The sequence below is a fragment of the Grammomys surdaster genome, unplaced genomic scaffold (assembly GCF_004785775.1).
Source record: "Grammomys surdaster isolate TR1022 unplaced genomic scaffold, NIH_TR_1.0 99, whole genome shotgun sequence".
Taxonomy (NCBI): Eukaryota; Metazoa; Chordata; class Mammalia; order Rodentia; family Muridae; genus Grammomys; species Grammomys surdaster.
Window position 1 is genome coordinate 4,283,299 of NW_021604578.1, and position 22,788 is coordinate 4,306,086.

Sequence of the window (22,788 nt, forward strand, 5' to 3'; positions counted from 1 at the left end):
TCCCTCTCCCTCTCCCTCTCCCTCTCTCTCTCCTTCTCCCCTCCCTTCCCTTCTCTCTTTCTTTCTTTCTTTCTTTCTTTCTTTCTTTCTTTCTTTCTTTCTTTCTTTCTTTCTTCCTTTCTTTCCCCCTCTCACTTTCTCTCTCTCTCCCCCTCTCTCTTTCTCTTTCTATCTCTCTCCCTTCCTGCTCCCACCCTCCCTCCATCTTAATTTTTTAAGTAGTCCTCAGGGAGAAAAGGATATTTTTCTTTGTTGTTTGTTTTTGTTTAGACTTTATTGAGACAAGTTGTAACTGTCTATTTTCTGCACCGTTTTTACCCCATTCTTCCCCGTCTCTCCCTTACCCATGCGGAAGGATGATGCTCTCTGGATACAGCCTTGGGAGAAGCCAGCCCTCAGATTCCCTCTGTGTTAGGTTAAAGAATGAGTACTATCACTAGACCTGAACATAAGTGCACTGCTGACAAATACTCCAGCCTGAGCAGAGCCATTTATTCTGATACAAACCGCCTTGTTCATGTACACTAGCATCTCATTTCTTAATGGTTTAACTTAGTTCTCTTTTTTTCTTTCGTGGTAATTGTATTGTGTGCTTATTTAGATAAATTATGATTATGTACATATGATATCAAAAGACAACCAAGGCTAACTATGAAAGGATGGAAAACGGCTTTTACTAGAGTAAGCTGCTATGTAAAACTCTCAGGATCTTCACTATTGTTTTATAAAAGCCGGCATCTGAGTCTAAGGCCACTTACTTATCTATACAGTTTTCAAGATACATTCACTATTTCTCCACAGGTTTAGAAATGGCTCCTCATAATACTGTGTGATGGATTATGGGTCCCATAAAGCGTTCGGCAGTATTTTTTTGTTTGTGTGGAAAACATTCCTAGGAAATGTTCACATTTTAGATGCTTTATGTTTCTCTTAAACTACCCAGTCTGGTTTTACTACCCTGATTTTCCTAGAGAGTTTTCTGGAAGTTTATGGGATATCGACTAACACCACATTTCCTGAGCCAATTTGTAGAAAATGAGCCTTTTTTCCCTCTTTGTGTTATCATAAAGTTATAGTTTAGAGCAAGTCTAATTTGTTGCAAGTCTATTTAGGAGTAAAAACATAAAGTTGTCCAAAAATTGTGTATCTAAACTAAAATATATAATAAGATAAATCTCTCATTTGGCTACCTAAAACGAAGGTATTTTAACTTAGATAAGGTGAATTGTACCAATGAATACAAAAAGAAAACAGACAAGAAAGAAGGAAGGAAGGGTGAAAAATTATGTCTTTATAATGTCATATAAAATTGCAGACAAGTGTAGTGCCAGGGCAAAACGCCTTTTTAAAAAATGTTATTCTTGTCTTATTTTTATTCATTTAACAGGTTTTATTGAGCAGTTACTATGTACCAATATAGGTATTAAATTTCCCTAAAACCAACAAAGCTATTATTTATAAAATAAGTTTTAAACAATGCAGCATAAAGAAGAAAATGTAACATGGAAGGAAGGCACGGGGAAGTTATAGTGACTCATTGTCAGTCATTCCCTGCTTCTTCTGTCATTCTGTCCCACCATCCAGGGCATCACCTCCATTGAAGTTCACCTTTAGTCCTATATGGCAATTGTTCCTCATGATGGTCTTGCTCAGGCTGCCATGGTGGGCTATCAAGACCAGATACCAAGCTTACACAGCAGAAATACATTTCTCACTCTTCCGGAAGCTGCAAGTCCAATGTCAAACAGACTTTAGGTTGGTCTCCTTATAGATGATAAACGCCTCTTGTCATTGTATCTTCCTCTGTGTGGGTAGAGGACAGGGGAGAATGGAGAAAGGAAGAATCAGCAAGAGCTCAGACAAGTGTCTCCTCCCCTTATAAGGACACCATTCCTATCGGATTAGAGAGATTCACCCTTATGATTTTCCTTGACTGTAATTACCTCTGCAAGAGCGTTGTTTACCAGTGCAGCCACATTGGAAATTAGGGCTTCAGTGCTATTTTGATGGGACAGAGTAGAGGGCAAACAGAACTCTGGTTGTAAAAGAGAAGTTCACACTTGAGGAAAGAGGAGAGTAGATGGACAAAAGAACGAGCCGGAGGACACAAAAACGAGGCAAGCCTCTTGGTGGAGTCACGTCTTCAAGGAGCTCCCAAGGTGTCTCATACGACTCCGCTTTTTACTGGCTCAAATATGTAGAATTATACATATCTATAGGTGCCATCTAGACACGTGCTTTGCTGCTGCATGAGAAGTATTTTATCACTGAAAAGGGAGGAAAATACATCAGAGAATATACATCAGACTATGTTTGCCCAGAATTTAGCATAACATTAAGTACTTTATAGGAAAACCACAACATAGTGCACATAAGCTAGTTCTGTGCAATTTAATACAATACTTTTGGAATAAACGTATAAGAGCTTCATGGGAACACAGAGAAAGAATATCAGTGGAGGGAATGGACGAGGATGACTTTGAAATATCCTTCAAAAGATGGATGACCATGTGTGAGATCAAGAAAGGAGGAAAGAAATTAAGGAAGAGGAGAGAACTTTTGCAAACAAGAGTTCAGGATGTTTCAGGAAAGTTCACATACTAAAGGATGCCCTACCTTGATATGATCAGTCTGGGAGAACGGAATTGGCAAGGAGGGATGAGGCCTCATTTAAATAGGTTTAAAGTACCACCAGGAGAGTAAGAAGACACATGGTTGAGTCTGAAAAAAGCATTTACAGAATAAGGTATGTTATAGCCAGATGACATGGCTCTAAAAATATCCTTCTGGTGACAGAAAGATCAATTGATGATTGTAGACTCTGTGTGTGTGTGTGTGTGTGTGCGTATATGCATGCATGCATGCGCGCACACATGCATGAGTGCTTATGTGCATGTGTATGTGTGTCTGCACATGTATACATGCATGTATGAATGTTTTAACATAAACACTCCTTTAAAGGAAAAGAATCAGTTTCCTCTGGCGTGACAAGGAGTGGTTATTCTTGTTCCTTGGCTGTGATAGTTTATGCCTCGTGAAAGATATAAATAATGAATTAACATCAGACAGTTGAAAAACTACATAAACATGATTGAGTTCAGTCAGAAAGCTTAGAAAAATGTACATTTTCAGGGAAATTATCCAACACATCCACATTTCTCTTCAGTAATCTGGTTGCAACCCGATGAATCTTGCTCATAATTGTAGAAACCCCTTGATATTCCTTCCCACTATTTTTTGACATAATGAATCAGAAATAAACGTTTGAGCCACTTCTAGCATGGTGGAAAGTCCTAAGTTAAGTGCTGATGTATTTCTTTTGCATGGTTCCTGCATGTTTCAACATTCCTAAAATAGAGCTGTCCAGAGAGGGTCAGGAAGCATCACTAAGTGTTGACCTACTTCCTGATAGTTTTTAAACTTCCTCCAGGGTAAGGAATTATAAATTCAAGTTTCTTTCTTAATGCAGCTCACCGTTCCATATCTGAAGAAACAGTATTCCATCTATACCAAATAGCACAAAAGTGAGGCATGAAAGAAGAAAGGAGATTATGTCCAGGCTTTGATTGTAGTAGTCATTACCCTTTAGGGAAGGTGCATTTCTTTAAAGGAATAATGAAAGCTAGTCATAGTATCAGTTTTAATCCTCAAATCTTACTTTGTTCACCTTGTCGATTGACCTTGAGTGATGTTCACATGACCATGTGAAGCGACAGATTCCATGATACTCACTCTTGACCAGATTTCTACCAGGTTACTGTTCTCTTTCTTTGCCTCTGAAGTAACCTCATGATGCTTCTTTCCTGGTCATGCTTCCTTATGTCTTTATTGGCCCTTTGTCTTGCTCTCAATGGGCTAAAAGTATTGAGTCCATAGAGACTAGGTTATGCATAAAATAATAGACGTAATTATAAGAACAAACATAGTCTCCTAAAATATGTGTGTGTGTGTTTGTGTGTGATTGTGTGTGTATGTGTGTGTGTGTGTGTTTTACTGGGATTTGAACCCAGGACCTAACACATGCTAGACAAAAACTATTACCACTGGGCTATGTCCCCAATCCTGAAATATAAATTTAAAGCAGCAATTTTAATCTTTGTTTCAACACTATTTAAATCCTTTCCTCCAAGTTCAGAGGAAAGCTCCCACCTCAAGTTAAGCTTCTTGTAAATAACAAGTACTTAGTAACTGCCGTCGAGATCCAAACATTAGAATGCTTCCATTTAAGGGAAATATTAACTGTAGGTCTTGGAGATATTGGCTATCACATCTGCATTCACTTGCGTTTGGAGATGCTCTAGAGGACCAATGGAAAGAATGTAAAAGATGATACGACCAGATAGGAATAGAGTTTGGATCCAAGGACTTTCCCTGTTTGTCTAATGTCTTAAATGCTAAGACATCTCAGTAGTCTTCGCAACAATTATAGCTGAGGAAACATTTATAGCTATCTCCAAACCAAACCAAAAAAAAAAAAAAAGAATCAAAAAGTCATATCTTTCCGTGAAAGGAAAACAAGCATTCCACTGTTGACCCCTGTCTTCTGAAATATGTCAGAATTCCAGCCTACTGAGACTTTTCTTCATTTCCCAGAAACCCCAATGTCCTTTAACAGTTTTCTGATTTATTTTCCAAATGTTCTCAGGTGGATAACAGATTATATTCAGTTGGCTCACATTAGTTCCTTTTGGTAGTCTGGATTTGTTTGGAGTTGAGTGGAGACACCAAGCATCTTTTAAATGAACAGAATGTTTGGTAGTAAATGATCTCATGGAAATGTGCTGTAACTAGTAGCTAAGAAGGGAGGAAAAATATGCAGTCATAGTAGTTTAAATGTCAGTGGATTATTAAAAGCAATACAAGTCATCCAGAAAGTATAATAGCTTGTTGTGTGGTATAGGGAGATCCATAACGGCAGCCGTTACGTGGAGAACCTGCTGGTTATGACTTCGAGCAAATCCTAGGATGAGCAATATGTCCCTACAGTTGTTTTGGTTTGAGTTGTACTATCAGAGTTTGCACAATAGTTCAGATTTTGCTTTTAGAAAGTACTTATGGAGCTTAATGCGTACTCCTGAAAGTTAAAGCAAAAAGGTAGGTAGACTCTATTTTATCAAAACTGACATAGAAAATCTGTATCCTCAGCCTCTTGCTTCTAAGTAATATGGCAAATCGACAACAACAACAACAACAACAACAAAGCAGAGAGGGGGGTAAGGGAGGAAAAGTAACTTTAATGTGCAAAATTTAACATCCCTTTGGTGCCGAAGGCCTAATAAAATACAAGTAGACTTCATTTTATGTCTTCATCAGTTTTTAAAACTTTGCACACAACTTAAAACTTTGTTTTTGTCTGTTTATTTATTTATTTATGATACCACTGTCCTTTAGAGTTCCGGCAGGCCTGACACTCACCATCTAGCCCAGACTGGCCCTGAACTTGGGATCCTGCCCCTCAACATCTTGAGTACTGAGATGACAGGTGTGTGCCACCAAACCCGTCTCTAAGTAAAACATTTTTTAAGTCTAGGCTTATTCCTGATTTGGAAAAAACGTTGTAGCCAACTCAGGATGCCAGTGATTATTTTCTAATCTAAACAATAACAAGTTAGTTTAGCAGCGTTTCCACATGTTGGAATTTTTCTAAGGAACAAAGTGTTATATTTTTAAAGTGATATGATATAGCAACAGGAAGGACCACATTTTTAAAAAAATAGCTTTAATACTCAAATTTTAACAATCTCAGCAAATGCTTTAAGATACTATGTATTTTAAAACAGCTATATTGTTCTTTTCTGTCCTTTTATACCTCATTTTTTTTGTTAGGACCAAGTATATTTTTGCTCAGTTTTAGCTCTGATCTTGAAATTGGAGAAAGAGAAAGCCACTTTTGAAGCTTTGTGTGCTATCTGCACAACGGGGGTGGGGGGACAGAATAACACTCCAACCTAGATTTTGAGTCAAATCTTAACCACACACCACGTGCATTCTGTCAACTGACAGACTACTACATGAAAGAGCTTAAAAAAAAAACAACCCAAAACAAAACTCTGTAGTCCCTTTGCTAAGAGGTTCTTTGAAATAGATTTTATTGATTTATATAGGATTCCTTCTCAATGAGATATATAACCCAAAAATAAATGACCAGTCCTAAGCTAATTTTTATTAATATACACAAGTACTTTTCATGGATCAGGAAGGCATAGAAGATCATACAAAAGTGCTTTTGTGGGTTTAAAAACTGCTGTTGGGTTTATTAAAGTTAAAGATAGAAAGAAATCTCTCAACCCCTATACCACTCACATCAAAAATGCTAATTAATAGGTTAGGAAAACCAGTAATAGAATCTCTTAATGTCTGGAATTTTAAATTGCGAATTAAAGCTACTGGTAATGAGACCTTATTTACCACACTTTGCCTTTCTGACCCTCAGAAGTTCCTGTTGCCCACACCACCAACAATAACCTTTAGGGAGCAGGAGATGACTGAGCTAGGATCCCAACACCCAGGTAATAAAAAGCCAGTTTTGTCTGCAGGGGCCTGTAACCTCAGCACAGAAGGGACAAGTGGTGACACAGACAGGAGCATGCAACTTGAGGGCCACTAGCCTCACCAAAAAGCTTTGAACTCCAGGTTCAATAAGAAAGCTAGACAAAGAATCAAGAGAACATTCAGTATACTATGGTGTTCACACAGGTATGCGATGGCACACACATCTTCATACACATGTTCACATATGCATTCACACACACAAAGGAGTTGGGAGAGACTGGTGTTAAGCTAATAAAATCCATTTTGCAGAGATTCCAACAACTCTTTTTTCAGGTTCTTACACATCTTCAGACTGTCCATATTATATTTCTGCATAGTCCTTAGCTGCACTGAGTGTTTTGGTGTGTAATGTGCCTTTCCATAAGCAATGCTCAACTGAGCCGTCTCAGAAATAATGAGTTCAACTCTCAGAATGTCCGTCCGGGCAGCAGGACAACAGCCTCACACTCCTGTTGCTTGCACAAACACATGAGTTTTATTCCCACAGTGAGATTTTGGACTCCTAAGGTCCTGAAGCTTTTTTATCCTGTGAAGCACATGATGCTGACAGGGAGGAGGTCGGGTTCTGAGAGTCAGAATTTCCAAGACCAGAGTAGACACAGTCTGAAAGGAGCCGGTGAAGCAAGCGATTATTTGCGGTGGGTGGCTATGGGTAATGAACAGATGTCTGTAGATACTACAAAAAGAAATAAACACTGCCGAATAGCTGACTTACGTAGGAAAACTTTAAAGGGGAATTTTTTTTTAAACAGTGATGTTTGGGAACACCCTGGTGAAATTGAGTATTCTGGGTAACGCTAGCACTTCTAAAAAGGAACAAGTTCTTGTAGTCAGGATGACCTCTCTGCTCAAAATCATTCATCTTTTCTATTTATTGTGTCCTTAAAACACACACACACACACACACACACACACACACACACACAGAAAAAAACACTTATGTGTTAAGAATTATGCTTCCTTGGGTCCTGCCCCATGTCCCCCCCCACACACACACACACATGTATACACAGCACTTTGAAGATCAAGTGCCATTTGTTAACAACTGGAGGTCATGGACTTTAGAAGCAGAGACAAAACAATTCACTTACTGCAGCAAACTGAATTCACAAAGCTGCCTCCCAGGGTGAAGCTGAAAAACACATGAATATCAGGGTGTTTGAGTTGGCTTTTCTGGCTTTGCTGATGGAAGGAGAGATCTTGCTGACATGTTCCATCATTTCTGATGAATGGAGTGGGAATGGCGCTTTCTTGATATCATTATATGGAGACATTTGACTTGTTTTTTTTTTTTAGAAAAAACATGAATTAGACATATTTTTATGGCAAATATGGACTTTCTGTGTTTGAAGTGATGATGTCATATCCTTTCTTTCTGGACTCTGATCAAGCATCCACTAATGGTCCTGTTTTTGTCATAGATTCCCCCTATCTTTGCTAGCAGAGGGTTTTGTATAATTTTCCTAACCAAAAAGCTATAAAAACAATCTTTTTAACTTTCAGATTGACTACAAAGATGCTATTCTATATTTGTTTGGGCCAGATCTTGTTATAATTTTAGCCATATTTTCATTCATTATGGCAACTATATACCTCAAAATTAAGATCCAATTACTTAATCCATGAAGGGTAAATTGATTAAGATTTCAGAGACAAAATTTTGATATTGTAAAGTTGTATATGACAAGACTGGAAGGAATTTATTCTGGAAGTCGTCAATTTACTGTACAACTTTAACTCTTATTACCTTTCATTTTAGACGTCATCATTATTTCAGTCTTTATATTGAAGCTAATGTTAATTACCAGGTCCCCTGTTGCTTGTTGGAAAAAAACATCCATGGGAAGTTATTAAAGGAAAGTAATGGCGTTGGAATACGTTTTCCTTGCCACCATTTGTTTGATTTCACTTGCCTTGGCCTCAGAGTTTGCAAGGTAGAAGTTTTCACTAGCTATTATGTATTCCCATCTGGATGATATCAGATCAGCATTGCTGGGCCAGTTGTTAAACCCTAGTCTTTCTTATTTAAGGAGCAGGCACACAGGCCACTGTCCTTCTTGGAAGTAGGACAATGAGGATCATGGAGTGTGACTCCCAACTGAGTCCACAGTATCTGAACAAGTCCACAATCATCTACCTTTATTTGGAGTTTTATTTTTTTTCTTTTCCAGCTCACCTCTCAAATATCTCAAAGCTCTACAAGATTAAAAACTTCCGTGGGCCAATTGAACAACCTACTTAGATGGGTCATATTTTTGTCAGTATGAATCTGACCAATTCAATAGCTGGTTACAGAAAGTCCACAATTTGACCTCAGGAGACCTGTATTGATATCCTAGGTCTGCTGTTCATACGCTTGGCTTAGACAACCTTTCCAAGGTTCAATTTCCTAACATACAAATAAAAAGTAAAAACCGCCAACCCGTCTAACCAATTACTTAATATGTTATTTCTAAGGAAAAATATTTTAGAGGAAATAAATGCAGACCCAGAAGCTACGTATCTGTTTCTCTCACTCACTCCCTTGCACAGTAAATTCCATTCAGAAGCAGAAAGAAAGAGAGAAAGAGAGAAAGAAAAAGAGAGGGAAAGGAAAGAAGGAAGAAAAGAAAAAAGACATACAGAAATACAATTCAATTTACAACTTTCAACATCAACAGTCCCGTCTTTCTCTTCCTCTTTTAAGTACTATACACATAACATATGGCAGTTCTTGAAAAGGAGCAGACTCCTTCACTTCTTTTCTCTATAAACATGCATTTCCATGATGTTTTCCAAGAATTTTGGTCCGAGCTCTGTTGCCATGACTATTTTCCCATACCAGCCTCTTGAGCATCCTTCTCAGCCAGTTGCTTCCAAAGAAGAGTTTCCTCCTCCAATCAGTCTCTGAGGAGACAGAACTATTTGAACTAATTCTTGTTAGAGAGAAGATACATCCTTCTGAAGCTGTCCCTGGATTACCTGTCACCAAGCTTTTTTTCTAGTTTTAGGGATTAAAAATGAACAGTGATGCTTTCTACAGGATTGTGGAATCCTGTGAAAAGATGGAGAAGCCTCTTGGCTGTTGAAGCTCACCCTCGTGATACTGACGAGACTGGTACTCATAGGACTGTTGGCAAGTTTAGTAAAATGAAGGAGGAGAAATGAGGTATGGTACCAGGGATATTTATTAGAGAGCAAATTCTCAGGGATACATGTGAGTGAGGCTAGCGTTCCTTTAGACATCTGAGTCTAGGCTGTGCTGCTTCATTTCCAGTTACTTACAATGTTTTCCCTGTCTGAACTCTCAAGCCTTTCAGACTGCCTTGTTTTTTATGTTTTTTGTTTGTCAGGTTTCTTTTTTCCTTTCGTTGAGAATAAGTGCCATTTTGTCTCACTTCTAGAACATAAAGTTCCAAGAATATCTACTATAATAAAACGGACATTGAGCTAAGTTAGGAGATGCTGCTTTTATTCTTTACCCACTCCTTTAAATCCTAAGGACAAGTTGTCAATTACTTTTTAAAAAAATGTTATCTCCTGTGCTACAGGCTCCTTGGTGCCTCAGAAAACATAAAAGAGACAGATTTACAATCACTTTGAGCAAATTGCCTGTAGAATTCTAAGGACAGGAAATGGGGGGAGCGAATGCAGCACCCACTCTTAGACATTCCAAGCAACATGTAGAATAAACAGACACAAGAACCAAACATTCTTGGTCTCATGTTGAGGAGTAGCAAAGTGGCCTTTAGGAGGGAATTTCAAAAAGAAAAAAAAAGATAATGTGATGAAAATATGAATCCATCAAAGGAGTCAAATTGACCCGGACAAAAAAAGACGCTTTTCCAATTTTGTCTAACACTTGTTGATTCCTTTGAATGTCTGTCACTTCTGTCACTTCTGTTACCTGTGTAGACATGGCGAAAAGAAACATGTCACAGAAAGATACTTCTTACACCTTAAGATGAATATGATCCCATGGAGATTCAATTCATGAAATCTGGGTGGAAGCTGAAATTTACAAGCCCGTGGGTGATGGCCACAGCTGGTGTACAGTCCTCAGTGGTAGTGTTCTGGTCCTAATATCGCTTGAATGATAGTTTTCAGTTATGGACAATTTGGATTCCATAAAGTTTCGGCAGTTTCTAGAGATCATTTGAACTGTCATAGCTCACAGAATGCCACTAGCATATCATGTGCACTGGTGCTATGAATATAACTAAACACCTTTCAGCACAGCCCCTTAAGACAAAATTGCGTGTAGTGCCAAGGATAAGAAACCACACTGCAGAGCCAACATTTTGTATATTTCTTATGTGAAAGAAATAATCCGTTGAACCTGTCCAAAACATTAAACCCTGAATATAACAGGTAAGCTCATGTACTGGGGGCTTAGAGCAGAGGGTGATCACTATTGAAAATATCTATCTGAAAGAGGATGTAGGGAATGGTACCCAGCTGTGCTCCATCGCTCTTGAGGAATGAAGGGGAAATGTACATAAAAGGATGCGTCCTGGCCATTCGCTCTTTGTCTACTACCTTCGTGCCAGCCAGGAAGACTGTTTCATGTCTCACACCCATATTTGTCCTGTGTGTTTTACTACTCACAGAGAACTTCCCAAATCCTGGGTAGAAATTTTCTTCTGCCTGCCAAGTCCCATCCATCTCCCCCCTGGCTTTAGAACTTTAAAAAGTCTTCTTTCGCTAGGATGAATGGCTGCCAGCGCCTCTCCAGCCACAGCTGGCATCCTTCCCTCTACAGCATCCTATCTTTCAAACTACAAATGTATTACTGCCCATCTGTGCATGAGGAATTGTGCCAGAGTTTTATAAAGGATAAAAAGATGAGAAAGATAGTCCCCAGTTTAAGACTTTCATAGTCTAGGGGGAAATTTTCCAATAAGTAATAATAGCATAATTAGTATTTAATAGTTATCTTGGTAAGAAGCTTCTTTTAAAATCAAAGAAGAGGTTTTAGGAACTCAAAGATCAAGCAAGACCATATAGATAAATCAACACAAGAATGGTTGTTTTCTTCTGCAAATATTTTCTCTAAATTAGGTTAGAATCCCATGCATCAATAAACAGTTATTGTCAGTACTGTAACTCAAAGACTATGAGTTATAATAAGCTGGATTAAGAATATATTTATGAAAAAGATTTAGAGTGAATAAGAGCCAGGAGATTAGATATGTTAAATCTACCCAATCCATAGGAATAGAACAGAAAATCTTCCAGAATCTGTGTGATTGAATCTAGTTTTGAGAAGCTGAATTTAATCACTTCTGAATATACCTTAGACTGTGCTGTTATTGTGTAAAGTGGGAAGTCATTGAGAAGAATCGTTAGGTACATTTAGGAGATGGATACTGAAACTTGAAATTTGTATGTTTTCAAAACTAGGACCAAAAGAGGAATTTGGTACCCTCCATCTGAGCTTGTGGTTTCAGAACCTTTGTACATGGTCACCCTTCTTGTAAAACCTAAAAAGAAACCTGGATTACAGGGAGATTAAAGAGATAATCTATCAATGTATATATGTTTACTGGGCATGGACTAATGAGAGTATTACTTAATTTAAGCTAAAATGTCTGTGAGGTTATCACAGTCCACACTGTTGCATGGAGGCATTTTTGTATTACTACAAACTTCCATCCTCTGCTTGGTTCCGTAGGAGAAGCAGAATTTATCTCAGACTTGTGTAGAAAGCCATCCCCAATTAGAAACAACCCTCCAAAGACCATCAAGAAGAAAGGCAATTTCCTTCTAGAAACAGTATGGAGAAAGCTATTTCAGCGATGCTAAAATGCAAGTGCCTGCATCTTCAGAGCTTACAGTGGGGAAAGGATGCTGTTTAAGATTACTGCTAGTCACATTTACTGTAGGAATCACTTCTGGGAGAGTATATGCAAACTCATTAGTCATCTTTAGTTTCTGTGACTCCCACTCAAGCCTGAAATTTTACTTCAGGGAATCGTACAGATGTTAATTTCCAAGCATCTTTAAAACCATCTTGTTGATGCTCAACAAGCAACATCTTATCGGATTCTTCCTAGAGTTCTCATATCTTGATTTCAATATTCTTTTTCATAAGAGCATAGCTTTCATTGGTAACCTTAAAAATGCCTTCCATAATCCAAAACATAATGCCCACCTTATGTAACGGGACTTTCTTTCCCCTCTTAAAGTTATCCTAGGCTTCTGCATCTCCTTCAATGTCGATGTGAAAAACTCAATGAGTTTCAGTGGCCCAGTGGAAGACATGTTTGGATACACTGTTCAACAATATGAAAATGAAGAAGGCAAATGGTAAGCAAACAGGCGCTGTTATCCAGCTGTCTTACACAGAAATGGAAAATATTTTCAGTGTGTTTTATGAATGGAACAATAACTGAATGACTCATTTGTGCTAGAAAATGTGTTCTAGTGGGTCGATGATGGAAGCTGACACGAAGTCAAAGACACAGCATTCCTTAAAATTTTAAAGGAAGTGGTTACAGATTTCTGATGGTTAACTCCTAGGATGACCTCAAGGAAGATTCTTATCCCAGTATTCAGTAACTGAGTTGCTTTGGCAAGTCTTCCTGATTTAATTCTTATTCTACAGTTACTTGAATAGTTGACTGATTCATTAAGAGGACAAGGTGGGAGGTCAGATTCCCAGAAGGGGTGACTATTACTGTAGTTGCTGGGGGCTTAGGTTTATGTTTTGTTTTGTTGGTTTTTTGTTTTGGGGTTTTGGATGGTTGGTTGGTTGTTTTTTGTGCTTCGGTAGTAGACTAAGTGTTGTGTATAGATAACAGTGAACCATACTAAATTTCTAATCTATACTTTTAGTGCTGTGAACCTTCAGTTAACTTCATTATAGATAAGTTAGAGTATATTTAACTTTTAACAGTTTTAAAAAATAAATAGTAGAGATCTTTTACTTTTCATCCCATCTAATGGTGATCAATACAGTTTCTTAAAATTGTATATTAGAGAACTAAGTCTGAGTTAGGTAAGTATCTGTGTCATCATTTTGAAAGCCCGTTTTTGTTTTCCCTAGCAAAAGAGACTTGTATTGTCTAGGATAACAGTAATATGCCAGTTCACAATTATTATTTCACAGAGGAAATGTCTGTTTTGATTTTTTCTCTAGACTTTTGAAGTTTGATCATAATTCCCTAAAGACAATAAAAAGTAATAATGTGAGTTCTCACATTTTCTAAGTATGAATGTTGTAGTCTATGTGTACATTACCATTTGTGAGAATTTTACCCAGATTTCTATGAAGTTTTACATCCTCTTTCTTACACTCCCCATGCTTGACCTCATTCTGTTTCTAAAGTTGCACAAAGTCATTCTTTTAGACACCAGACACCACTTACACTCTTCCAAAAATTGTGCCTGCAGTTCAAACATCTCAACCTATGGGAAAAAAATTGTTAGTGGCTAGTTACCCAGGCTTCTTTATACCATGTAATGAGCACACCTAAAAGTTGATTTTTACCTATCATTGATAGGTATATTCATGTATGTAATAAAGAAAGCTATAGTGAACATCAAACTGTGAAGACTGAAAATACCTACTTAAAGGACAGTCAAATATTGACAAAATATTTTATAAAATTTGCGACTCTTAATGAACCTCCGCTTTGTGCCAGATTAAGAAACTAAGTCAGTCTTGAATGGGGCCTTGTTACTATGATATGTCTCATTCCCAGAGTCTTTGTGTCTTCTCGATCTAGATGAGAGGTGAAGAACCAGATGAGAAGAAGACAGAACAAATGACTGCAGAGATTAACAATAAAAATCAGAGTAGCAAAGCAAATGTTGCTAGTGAAATGTCTGAATGAACTTAATATTAAACTGGACTTTGAGCACATGGTGAATTCTAGAGACATTTGGGAGACAATAATAAGGGCTCAACCTTCTTTTAGATCTGAGACCATGCCTTACAGATCTTGCTTCAGCATTAAATGTAAACGAGTTCTATTTGCAACTAGTTTTTAGAAGATGAAGACATTTTCTTTAACTATAGCTAAGTTTGGATCAATTATGTAACAAATATGTCCTACATATTCATCATTGTTCTAACACTGTGAGAAATGCAAGATTAAAGAAATGGAAGCTTATAATCCAGAAGGTATACTTGAAACAATTAAGAATCAACAGTAGTTGGGACACACTGTGAGCTCCTTGGGAGTTCCAGAAGAAGAAAACATTTCTTGTTTGTGATCTCAGTCTTGAAAGATGACTTATCTGTGGATAAGAAGAAACGGAAGTGTCACTCCAAGCTGAGGAGCCACATGAGTAAAGATAGACCTTCAAAGACAAAGAACAGATCTTAGAACCAAAAAGGGGCCTGAAGAAACCACTGAAGACTATTGCATTAAATGTCATTTTAGAAATTAGTGTAGATCTGAGTGGAATTTTAGGAAACTTACCTACAAGCAAGAATCTGATTTAGTACTTAAGAGATAAGGCAGCAAGGCTTGGTGAGACAGCCTGAGATTGTAACACTCGAAACACTAAGATGGGAAGGTCACTAGTTCATGGTCATTCTCCATCATATGGGGAATTCAAGGCCCACATACGCTACTTGAAATACTGTTTTAAACAAACAAACAAACAAACAGAAATAAAATAAACTAATACTAGAGATAAGGCTCAGAGCTGCCCTATGGTGATTGGAATCAAATAAATGTCTATCCAACATCAACTTGGATGAATCATTAAGTTTTGATGGAACTTTAAAAAGAAAAAGTTACAATATCAAAGTGATGAGACATATTCCAAAATTTCAGTATTAGATTCTTGGAAAATGGGGAATCATTGACAGAGACATATTTTGCATACATATTTACAAAATCAATCTTCTTTGAAAGTTGATGGGTTGGCTCATTTTAAAAAAACTTGGTGTCTAGATAGTTCAAAACTTTAAAGTAGAATACAGACAGGTAGTATCTGTAAACAAACATGGTAGAACACACACTTTAGTGCCTGGCTTTAATGCCCAGCCTGGTACCCTGCCCTGTATCTGACATGCAGACATAAACATAATACTCACAGGATCATTATATATTGGCTCAACAGGTAAATCTTGTTTAACATGCTCTTCCCTCCCATGAAGTACAACTACATAAAAGTAAATAAAGAGTAGTTCTCCTTGAAAAAGGGAACTGATTAAAGCAGTGCTAGAAATGGATCTCAAGATTCCCTGGGCTTTTTTCTTTATCAGAAATACATTAAAAAGTAAATTACGATAATCGTCATTTTCATGGCTAGCACCAGATTTTGCATATCAATATGTTTGTGAGAATTTGTGAGCATTTGGGAAATATATGGATATCAACTACCTGTTTCTATTCTAACATCCCTTATTTCACAACAACTGAACTGGTATGAATAAATGAATTTAAAAGTAAGAAGACTTCCATCCCAAAATGCCTGTGACATGGTGGCCAACAGTGGCGCTAACGTGTTTGGATATTCTACAAATGTTTATACAATTAGACAGAATGCAGGCTTGCTCTGGGAAATTCACTATGGAGTAACTGATGGACTCTGGGCAAGGTGGATTCCATTGTGTAAATTTCTTCAGGAATGAACAGTTTCACAAGTCATATTCTAGTCCACATTCTAGAAACTTATCCAACTTAGGCCTAAAAAAAAAAGCAAAACATAAACAAAAACCACTTTGATTCATCTTACCTCTTGACTGCATCATGCCTAAAGAATGAATTCTTTTGGTGTCATTACGTGTTTGAAAAACATTGTATAAATTCTGTTGAAAGAATTAAAACAACAAGAGTGTAGCTTTATGTCTCCTTTACCTCTCAAGATTTTATCACCAAGACTAATTTACTTTATGACGTCTGTCCAGAAACCACGTGTTTTCTCAGTAACAGAACTCACCATGTATACCTCTGGTTAAGATCAGTTTTGTTCATCATGAATGCTACAGCATTCAAGTGATTTCTATGTGGTTCAGAAGAATCCAGACAAGCAAAAGTTGCTTAATAGTTTCACTATGAAGAAAAGTGATTAAAATATGCATAGCCCTACACAAGCTTTCCGGATTCCCAGACTTGATGGTAGCCATCAGAAAAGCAATGTCTCAGGCACTCAGGGAAAATACAAGATGTCATTTGGGGATTTCCACTATTTTCTTCCAATCCTTTTTTTCTGCTCTGGACCTTTTAATCCATGTCCAGGCTACCTCTGTTGGAGTCTTTTGTGACTTTACTGGGCATGTTATTCCCTACTGGATGTCAGGTTGTAAGTAAATAGATCTCTTCAAACCCAATCCTCAGGTCAATGTGTATCAAAACTCTGCTGTCCTTTGATTTCTTCCTGGATGACTCTAGACTGTGCTAGGAAAGGGTACCATGGCTGGTGTCACTGATATTCTGCATCCAATATGTATATCTTTTAGATAAAAATTATTCACACTGGGAGGGAAAAGACTTCCTAAAGTTCTTCTCTTTTAGAGTTTAGCATAATATTTACTTTGTGTTGTTTATAATGAGTTTTGGAACTGACATTTCCTCCCTGCTAAAATTGCCTTTTTCCCCCTTTTATGCTTAATACATTTCCAGCCTTCTGCCATTTTCAAAATCAAGATCAATACAACTAATACAGAAATTGTACAAGTTTAATTTCTTTGAGATCACAAAACAGTTATTCCACTCATGAAAGAAAACAAAACCTGGCTGAAAGAGGTTTGTGACAGTCTGAGAGTGACTTTGGTTGTCCCTGTTACACATCAATCAAGGGTTAGGTTTTAAAAGGTTCTAGAGAATATTGTAAATAAGGAAAAAAAAAAACCTTTCCATGAATTTTCCTTGTAGAACAACACCAGAGATCACCCACTCTTCCAATAAATAAGGCCATAGTTATAAGAACTACTATGAAAAGCAATTTTTTTCTCAACCCTCTAAGCTTTTATTGTAACTGGAACTTTTACTTGGAGAAAATATATTTTCTCTAGCCTTCATGATGCTGACTTTATTAGCTGTTTCTGTAGAGATCCGTAAGGATACCCCTAAAACCATTTTATCTCTTTCCCTATAAACAATTCATTTCAAAATGTTGTATATAAAACCAAAATTTATGTGGGGCATAGTAGTATGCTCTTTTAATTCCTGCACTCCGCAGGCAGAGGCCTGATGATCTATGTGAATTTAGGCCAGGCTGGTCTACATAGGAAGCTTCAGGATAGCCAGGACTTCAGAATAAGACTGTGTCTCAAAGAAAAGACAAAAGCAAAAATAAATTAGTTGAAATACAAGTGTGACAAGCTGACTTGAGTGGAGGGTACTGTGACTCAGGTGTTCGTGCTGACCCCAGGAAGGAGACTCATCTCATTGACAGGAAACTAAGACAGTGAATGGCCACAGGGTTTATATAGCAAGCATGTGACAAAGCCAGGATGTGACCCAACACCCTCAGACAGTCTCCTCCTAAAAAGTAATCTTTAGAACCTTGAATGGATGAAATGTCTTCTGTGACTTAAAGTCCTGTATTAACATTCTAGAATCAAAATATCCTCTAAAATGGAAAACAGAGCAAAAACAATTTCACGATCCAAGAATCTCAACTGTTCATAAAATACAAAATCAGATCCACTTATTCGACAGTCATTCATTTATTCAGCTAAAAAAATTGAATTAATATTCTAATTTAATACTTAATTAAATAAATTGGTATTAATGAACTAATAATTTAAAATGATGAGTTATTAATTTGTTAATTTATTAATTTTATTATAAATTAAGTGACATTTATTTATTCAGCTAGAAATATTTATTAAATTTTCATTTTTTTAATGAATAAAATCATCATCCACACTAAGTGAACAAAAATTGCTGATATTGGGGAACTGGAGAGGGAGGCGTACCAAACAGATGATAAATTTTTAAAAGAAGTAAGCTACTTTATGAAAGAATGGTGGTCAGTACCGTGAGACAAAAGAACAATATAATCCAGACTGGGATTGCTGGAATTCCACAAACCCTCTGCTGATACTTTTCTTGAATCTTGCTATTTTTAGGCAGTTTGGGGGAAACAAGGCTTACTTAGGCTTAGAGTGGTAAGCTAAGTGTGATTCAAGAAGAACATGCTGGCTGCAAGAGGAAACAGACCCCCAAAAAAGTAAACAACCATTTTTATGTGCTATATCCTGCTGGTACATTCTCTACCACTGGTTGATCTCCCAAGCTTCCTGTCTGGATCTTCTGCTGCTGGGTTCTACCATTTCCTATACTCACACTCTGGTCTCCTTTTTTTTCCTCAGTATTCACAGTAAGCCTTAGCTATAATCGTTGTGTCACTTCAGATTTCAGTTCCTTCTGTTTGCTCTCTCCTTCTGTTAGTCTCTCTTGTGCTAGGGGCCAAGCATTGTCTCAGCCCTGTGTGTCCTGGAAGCTTCATCCTGTTATGTTCCAGGGCTCCGTACCTCCCATCCTTTGTCCTTTGATCTTCATTCTCCTACCTCCATGCACTCCCTGGGCTGTCCACAATCTCCATCTCCTTCTGTCTTGTCATTCACAGCCTCTTTGTTAGTAACCTGCTTTCCAGGACTCCATTTTCATTCCTTACGCAGGTTGACTACGCTAATACTATATTTTCCAACTAGTGGGCTCACCCCCATACACTATATCTGTTCCATTGACATGATGGAATTTTGGGAATGGAAGAGATGTTGGATAGCCCGTAGCCCATCCATTATAGGAATGCACTTGCCTCTCTGCCTAATTAGCTATTCCTGAGTGGATTCTGTCACTTGAAGTCACTCTACAAATGTACTACTCTATTGCTTGTCCCTTAATTATTGCTAAATGACTATAGATATTTTGCAAAGGAGAGAGAAAGAGAGAGAGAGAGAGAGAGACAGAGACAGAGAGAAAGAGAAAGAGGGGATGGCGATATGAGGCCATACCCACAATTTCTTCCTGTTTTTATTATACAATTTTTAGTTTTTTTTGAGATTATGATATAGTTACATTATTTTCCCCCTTCTTTTTCCTCCCTCCTATCCTTCCCATGTATCAACCCTAACACTGCTTTCCTTCAAATTGATATCCTCTTTTTTGTCTTTTTTTCTTTTTCTTTTTCTTTTTTTCTAGACTGATTTTCACTATGTAGCTCTGGGTGTCCTGGAACTCACTTTGTAGATCAGTCTGGCCTCACACTCACAGTGATCTGTCTGCTTCTGCTTCCTGATGGTGGGAAAAGGCATGCACTTCTGTGCTCAGCTCCTTTTTCTTTGCTTATCTCTCTCTCTCTCTCTCTCTCACACACACACACACACACACACACACACAGAGGAATATATGCATCTTCATGTATATATTCTTAAATATATAAGTGCAACATGTTCAGTCATTTATGTGTGTGTGTGTGTGTGTGTGTAATTTGCCCCCTCCCAGTACTAACTAATTGATATTGGATAAACATTTGCTGTGCTCTTCCCTGGAGAAGACTTTTTCTCTTGCTCTCAGCAATCCTTTATTGCCTGTAGTTCTTTCTGTGAGGTTGAGGCCTCATGAGCTCTCCCCTTCCACATTAGCATGTCTATTGTTGTTGTCTTTGTTCAGCTCACGTTTAGGCAGCCAGACCCAATCTCACAGCAATGTGCCTGTTCCTTTGGGGTCCTACCTACAGATGTAGTTCTTATGTTCTATCAAGGGAACATCTCTTTGCAACAGAGACTATTACAGAACACCATAACTGCTCAAAGAACCAAGTTCTGGAGCCCAGTCCCAACTGATGTGTCTACAACACAACTCCTGCACCCAAGTCTTAGGGATCACTGTGCAAGAAGATGAAGCAGGATTGTAAGAGCCAAAAGAACAGGAAATTTATTTCCTGTTTTTTTCTATTGTTGCTGCATACACACAATCACCTCAATACTTACCGACATACAGAGTCGCTGATTTTGATAATTTTTCAAGATTCTGAGGATTATTGTTTCCTCCTGTCTCTTGGGTTTATTCATTTGGCTTTAGTATTTTGGCTTCTCAACTAAACCCACATGGTCCCAGAGGGCTTAACTCGTATGAATCATGTCATGTGAACAGTGTCAGTAAATCCATGGTGTCGCAGAAATCAGAGAAAGAAATAGGTTCAGAAAGTCAGGTGAGATTGGAAGCTGAGTTTGCAGCCAATTTATTTCAAGGAGCTCAGCTAAAATCAAGGGGATGAGGCTATGCTAATAAATTTGAACTTATCTTTTCAACAAACTATGAAACATTTACAGCCAATGAAATGTACTATGGAGTCAACCTTCTTATGTGTAATGATTGTGAGACGGAATGCAGAAAAGCTAGTGTGACAGGAGAGGCAGTAAAGTCCCTGAATGCATAGGCAGTGCCAAAAGGAACAAGTTTGTCCGAAGAATGAGGAAGGCTACAGTTCCGGAACTTCAGCTAGCCCAGGTAGGAGAGGTTCACAGATGGTTGGAGCTCCGCTCTTCTTTCTGATGGAGTTCTGACCTTCATTGCTTCAAGAAAATGATCTATTAGAACCTATTGAGTTTGGAGTTTGTTTTGTGAAATGAATGTAGTAGAAATGAAGCTAATTATCTTGCAGATAACATATGTCAGCCTTGGGAAATGGAAGGAAAATATGCTGTGAAGAAGCCCATTCTGCCCTTATGAGGTCAAGAGCCCACACAACAGCTCAGAGCTTCTGTTCTCTCTTGCTACTCTGGGCCTTTTCCCTTCTTTGATTCCTGTGACACCCCTGGTTCTGAATTCTATCTATCTATCTATCTATCTATCTATCTATCTATCTATCTATCCATCCATCTTTCTTTCTTTCTTTCTTTCTTTCTTTCTTTCTTTCTTTCTCTCCTTATATCTCTGTCTATCTATCTATCTATCTATCTATCTATCTATCTATCTATCTATCTATCGCTAGTCACTTTTACCTAATTTTCTTCTTCCACAAACATGCCAGGTTTCAGCCCTCTCTTTTCTCTGTACTCTTTCAAGGAGGTACTATTTATCTGTAGGCTCTTCCAGGCTCACAATATGCTTATGTACGTGTCCTGAGGTTTTGTTAGGATTCAAGAGTCACTGAAGGAAGAACCCAAACTCAAACAGTATTCAAAAGCAAAGAGCGTTTATTCTACAGAAGTTATCAGCATGTAGGAGTCACCGTTCATCAAAATGGTGACCATCCGAGCGGCTCGCAGGCCCCTTTTATGCAGGACTAAGGGAATTTTCCAGAAGGATTTGGTAATCTCTAATATGATTCATAGGGAGCAAAGCAGTGATGTAAGCACAGTTTTGATTGGTTACTAGGTTAATTTCATTATATTTGGTAAGACCTTGGAGAGTTCTAAGATGTTCTCTAACGAAGCTGATCACAGCTGCCTATGGAAACTGACATTTTTTTTTTTTATTTCTATACAAGATACTTTCATCCTCCCTTTTTTCCTTCTACCTCCATTCTTACACATACTTAAAAGTATCTTGACAGAATCTCTTTGAACCACTTTATTTTCTCTAAGCTCTCTTTTGGGAGGAACCTAGACTAAGCAGCTTATAGCCTAAGTATTTTTGCATAAGATTGGTTCCTTTTCCTCTATATTTCCTTGTTTTAGATATCATCTGAACTTTCACCTTGTCCCCTAACTTTACTTACCTCCAGTTTACCCACAACAATGTAGGCAAATAGGTTCCATGTGACACTCATCTGTAAATGGAAGTCAAGTATGGTGATACACACCTATAGGCCAGCACTTGGGAGGTGGAGACAGGGTGATCACATGTTTTAGCTTGCCTAGGCTACCTAGTAAGATCCTGCCTCAAAAATGAGTGGATGGATGAATACATACATACATACATACATACATACATACATACATATATACACAGTTTGGTAGTATTTAAACTTAAATAGCTTTTAATGTGGACTATAATAACCTGGAAAAGGCTCAGAAAAGTTCATGATTTGAGCTTCATCTAATTCTGCAGCCTCAATCTCTATCCAGCTATACTGAACTCCATGCACCTGAGCAACAGAGTGATGCTTTCTTCCTAAGATTTTACTGAATTTGTACTAAGTTCAGTTTCATGAACTGTTGTAATGCACACAATTTGCTTCATGTTTGAAGACACTTGAACTATTGTCCTTTATCCCTTTTGTATCCTCATCCCATGGCCTGGGTTAGATGTCAGACACATAGCTTTGGTTTTGTTTGTTTACTTGTTTTTTCTCAGTCAGGCCTCCAATAGCTCAAGGAGGCCTCAAACTCACTATGTA

General features: G+C 37.8%; 1 protein-coding gene across 1 annotated transcript in view; it reads left to right on the forward strand.

The window, feature by feature from the left end:
- Itga1 (integrin subunit alpha 1) overlaps positions 1-22,788 on the forward strand; it is a 150,277-nt gene that overhangs the window by 39,023 nt on the left and 88,466 nt on the right. Inside the window, exon 2 of the mRNA XM_028783268.1 lies at positions 12,720-12,840. Within this exon, the coding sequence (XP_028639101.1) occupies positions 12,720-12,840 (121 nt within the window). The remainder of the gene's footprint in view (positions 1-12,719; positions 12,841-22,788) is intronic.